A 5589-nucleotide genomic window follows, 5' to 3' on the forward strand; every position below is an offset into this window, starting at 1 on the left:
TTTGTGTTTCGGAAACATGGCCGTCCGTGTGACACCACGTGACTGAACATTGACAAGCGGCTAACCAATGTTGTAGCAGAGCAAACACACCCCTATTTACCCGCCTGGACATTGCCGTGGTGGACCACACTTTTGCATTTCATAAGAAAATAAAGAAGAAGCGTCGTAGCTGAATGGGCTCAATTAACCAGTAGTCTAAAGTGTAGATTTCAACATGAAGTTGTATTAACAAAGGCGTACATCGAAAACAGAAAAAGAGCCGTCACAGAATAATACATAACCTGCCTTCAAAGTTGTTTCATGAACTTTTCAGTCTGCGACAAAATGCTCGAAATGTATATGGTGGGAATTTGGAGCAATGAGTCCTCAATACCCTTGAAAGTGAAGTGAATGACTGGAAAAAGCATGTTGAGTGGAGGACGATTCCGTTAGGCAGTAGTAGGGTTCAGCCAGTAGAGGTCGCTGTTGGTTAACAGTGGTACCATTTGAATGCAATGATTTTGGGCTTGATGCACTGGGGTCAGTTGTTTTGCAGTGGGGCCTTTATTTACATAAACATCAATGAAGACTAAGTTAGCATTGAAAAGAAGAATATATATGTCCCTTTGAATGAAGTGCATGTTAAGTCAATTTTATTTGTACAGCCCAATATCCCATATTTGCCTCAAGGGGCTTTACAGTCTGAACAGCAATTACCCTCTGTCCTTAGACCACATATTGAAATAAGGAAAACTCCTTAAACAAAACTTTAATGGGGAAGAAACCTCAGGAAGAGCAACAAGGAAGAAACCTACAAAATTGGAACAGTTTCTTCATCTCAATGTTAGACTTAGAAATAGTTAATTCACTGTGGCACTGTGCAATAATCCTGGAACACTATTACCCACTGTACCTAAAAATTATATATAATTTAGTCTAAAATACAAAATGTGCAATGCATTTTTCTCACTACTGTATATCTGAACAGGCTATTTACATACCCACCTACTCAATGCATATAAAGTAACATATTTTTTAGTATTATCTCAGCGCTCCTTGGACTCTTCATTCCTTTGCACTATTTGTATCCTGTTTACAATTCACTGAAATGTTTTCACCTGTATATAGTCATTCCTTACTGTATATTTCTGAAAATGGTTGTGTTGAGACCCAGTAAACTGGAGTCAAATTCCTTGTATGTGTAAACATACTTAACCAGTACCGACGATTCTGATAAAGGATGTAACGGAATGAAAATACAGAGGAAATGTGCAAACATTGAAAAACAGCTGTTATTGTTGCAGGAGTGCATCATCTTCAGTCTGGCACACTTTCAATATCCAAACTGTGAGGCTGAGAAAACTTTTGGTTACACATCAATTCAATTACTCTATGAATACATGGGAATTAATAATCTCATAATACCAGTTGGGTTGTTTTGTTTTTTTGTTGTTGTATGTTTAATAAGTACATAAATATGTTTGAAACTGTGTATGGGGTGTGATCGGCAAATACTACACAGCGAACATTTAGAGCCAAACTTAAGAACAACAGATATGATAGACATATAGGAGGGGCAGTGCAAACAAATTCAACTGTTGCATGATTTTTAGACTGACATTTAAAATCAGTGTAATCAAATGGTAAATGGTGTGGATAAAACATTTGCAATCGTAGCATTTGTTACAGAATAGCTATATAGTGTATAATACAGACACACAAATATTGCGTTATAAATTAATTGCATGTTATGAATACAGATCTAACAGACAGCAGCACCGATGTGACTATTAATACCAGTATTATTACCTGTAATAATATATTGATAATCATTAATATAGTATATGTATTCATCAATGGCTACATAGTTGTAGTTTGTAGTAATTATTACCACCAGAGGGCAACAAACTCTCACAATGTGTGTACTTGATTTAAAAAAAAACTCAACTACCAATTATGTTTATGTGCTTAAACCAATTTTATTGCATTATAAAGCATCATCAAAGCATTTATATTCCACAAAAAGGTTGAAATTGCTTCTAAATGTATGAGCAAACTATATTATTTAGTAATTTTAATGAAACAAAGAAAATATAGACGAACATAAGCAACCAAAATATCAACAACATGAAGCCATTGACTGACTCATATTTGTTATGTATGTTACATACAATTATACAGGAAGGAAGACAGCTTGCAACAGTGGAGAACAGAACTTGAAGAGTTTTGTAGCTTGAAAGTCTGTCAAACCAAGACAGACTGCACTTACTGTCCCCATAGTGAGTCAGATTGTAAAGAAATCTGACAAAACTATTGTAGAATTAACATAAATGTAATATTACATATTTTCATCCTAGCTGCAAGTTATTTAAGCTTTTTGAATACATTTTTTGTGTCTGGTTGCAGACCAATTTTGTATCAGACAGACTTGTATTCTATGTATGTTGAATCTAAAAAGACTGACTTTCATCCACTGGTGGACTCCAGTCACAGATCACTGGGAAGAGGCAGATAAGCTTGAACATCGACATCATTGTTTCCCCTCACCACTGTTTGGTCCCCTCTCAGATGAACCAGCAGGTCCTGGTTGACATTCAGGCTAGTGCGGGGTGAGTACAGGTCAAGGATATCAGCTTTCATCCTGAACGGGCTATACTCTGAACAATTGTCACCTTCTAGCCCGGGGGCACACTCCGCCTTGTAGGAGAAGTACAAGTTGCCGTGATTCATGGGACAGACGAACGTGAAGGACCCGGCCTCGACTGATTTGGTGCAAGACCCCAAGAGATCATTGGCTTGGTCATACCAGTGATTATCTTCATCCCACACCTCAAACTTCAGCTTCGTCTTCAGGGGCAGTTCAACCGTGCCCAGGTAGAAATCCTCGTTCCACTTTGGGTTATTGTTGTTGTTGATGACCTTTGTCTGGAAAGTCTGGTTGCCCATCAGGACCCTCACAAAGCCATCAGTTTGGGTGAACATGTCACCCCACAGGCCAGTGGCATGTTTGACAGTTACAGTGAGGTGGGCCACGCCTAGCTGCTGAGGGCAGCAGTTGTCGGTGATGTGTTTGGTGGGTCGACACACGCACGCACATGGATCATGGGAGCTGGGAGTGGAACCCTGAGTGCACTTGTTGGAGCAGTGTTTGATTAGAGCGTGTTCCAGAATATAGTCTTCAGTGGCCTTCTTCACTCCCTTTTTCTTCACAGGATCTTTAACTAGCTGGTAGAGTGGGTACAGGCTATAACTGATCATTTCTGGATTGATTTTCAGGGTGTTCTTCCATTTACGAAAGGTGGCAGGTTTGACCTCGGTGGAGAAGAGGAGGTCAGTTGTATTACCTATAGAGCCCCCCACCACCTGGGTGAACCTCTGCTTGAATGTACTGCTAAAACTACCCTTGTTATTATGTCTTTTCAAGGCATTCTTGCAATACTCTGCCTGAGCTTTTATTTCAGTGCTCTTGACACTTGCTCTTGCAGCTGCCTCAGCATTCAGGCAGTTTCTCACCTCCATCTCAGTGTAGCCATCCAACGCCGCCTTGCATGTTTGCACAGAAGTGACGCTTTTCACTCTGCCACCCAGATCGACTTTGTGCGTGTAATGTGTGCCAAAGGTGGCCAGGAATTTAATGTAATCTGGCTTGGTCTGGTTGTTGTACTGCTGTGGTAGCTTCATAATAGACTGAACAAACATGGGATGGACGGGTGGGTTTTGTTTCAGGCTGTAACTGAAGCAGAAAGAAAACAGACTTTAGAGGAAACAATGCACATATTACAGACAGAAGAAATATATATTATGATTTTAATTTGTATCATTTTAGCATCTTAAGAGTCTCATATGGAATCAAAATTGTGCTACAATTGAACTTTAAAGTCACTTCTGAAATTTGAAATTGCTGAACTGTCCACAAATTAGTTCTCAAGCTATTACACTTTTCTTTTTTTTGCCATGAATCAGCTGTTGCTCTGAAAAATGTGCAAATTGAAGATTACAGCTAACTCATTGTACTAATTGTTAGGCATAAAGAGGCACTGTAAGGAAGTCCTCATAAGGAACACAAATCTAATCAAATAGGTCTACTGTAAGTATGTGTGATTTCTCACCGGTAGGAGGAGCATTTCACTTCTTGGGTAATGAAGCTGAACTTGTCCAGTTTGGACTGAGCCATGATGATCCTGGCAGCAGTAGACTGCATACCCCCAACTAGGAGTGAAGTGGTGTTCAAGTTCAGGCCTACTGTCCAGCCAGGCTTCACATCTGTGTTCCTCTTCATGATAAAAGCTTCAGGGGACTCATACACAGTGGAGGATAACATCATGTTTAGTTTCAGGGGTTCCCACTTCTCCACAGCCGCAGGCAGCCTCTGTAGCTTCCCCTTCATGAGGGGGTTTTTGCAAAGGGTGCAGGAGTTGTTCTGTTGCCAGGTGCTCACATCGATCACGTAGGACTGTGTACGCTTCATGGTGACAACGTCAAATCCCAGTCCAGCTAGAGTTGTCCCAGGGGCCGTCCCCGCAGCTTTGCACATTTCTGCTTGGCCTATCGTGCAGGAGAGCTGCGCTGAGTGGCACACAGCGGGCAGCAGCCACACTGCAATGAGCAATGTCTGGAATGCTGTGAACAGAGGTAAATGAGTGCTGAATGTTAGATTACTTTCAATTAGGTAAGTTATAATTGTATATTGGAATTAAAATATAAAACACCATCACTAAAAATGTGTGATTGCTAAGAAAACAAACTAGGCAAGAGTTTGCATACCACCAAACAAACATTCCACTACATAAGTTAATTTTCAGCTCAGTGATGAGACTCTATAAGCTGAAAACAGCACAATGTTCTGTAGACAGTAGATACATATGCTTCAAAAATTTCATGCACTTTTAAAGTAACTGTTCTAAAATTGCAGCCATTTCAAAGCCATGATTTTTGGGTATTCCTGTCTCTCGTAAGACTATGTATATGACTTTGTATCAGAAAATGTCTTGTTCTAAGTCATAGAACAGCTGAGTCTATGATATCCTATATTATGTCATTGAAAATAACTGCTGTGTCATCACCACTAATCACTGAAAACTCACTTTAACTGCCTGTTAAATTGTGGCCTTGTCTGGACTAATCTTTATAAGCATCACAAACATTGATCTGATATCTAAATTGTTCTGTTTTAGCTGTTCCCCAAAAGAAAACAAAAATCAGTTTTACTATAGAGCCAAATAAAGTATAATAAAACAGTCTTCCAAGTAAGCATACTAATGCTTCTTTTTAGAACAATAAAATATAAAGAGCTGTATTCTAACCCAAAAGAGTGACCAGATAGAGATCACAAAATTATTCCCAATACAAAAAGCATTTTATCTGCCAAATATCCATCCAGTGTTATATTGACTTACCTAACATATCAGCCTGTACTGTACAGCATGTATAGCAAGATGATAAGATAGGCTGATATGATGTTGAAAATGTTTCCTGGCTGAATATATATAGCCGCTCTGATGTGCGTCAACATGTGCGGTTGGCAAGTTTGTAATAGATTCCTCAATATAGATTACTTGGTAATCTAGAGTACTTCTGTTTATAAATGTAAACTAAATACACGTCTTTTCA

The 5589-nt window shown here is 39.3% G+C and overlaps 1 protein-coding gene across 1 annotated transcript; it reads right to left on the minus strand.

Moving 5' to 3' along the window:
• Positions 1-2034: 2034 nt before the first annotated feature.
• On the minus strand, positions 2035-5382 carry LOC134005565 (perforin-1-like). Its single transcript, XM_062444489.1, has 3 exons — positions 5376-5382; positions 4089-4599; positions 2035-3712 (listed from the first exon to the last, which is right to left on the minus strand). The coding sequence occupies exons 1-3, from the start codon at positions 5380-5382 to the stop codon at positions 2467-2469; spliced, it is 1764 nt and encodes a 587-aa protein (XP_062300473.1). The 3' UTR covers positions 2035-2466.
• Between the last annotated feature and the right edge of the window lie 207 nt (positions 5383-5589).

This window comes from Scomber scombrus, chromosome 23, assembly GCF_963691925.1.
Source record: "Scomber scombrus chromosome 23, fScoSco1.1, whole genome shotgun sequence".
NCBI lineage: Eukaryota > Metazoa > Chordata > Actinopteri > Scombriformes > Scombridae > Scomber > Scomber scombrus.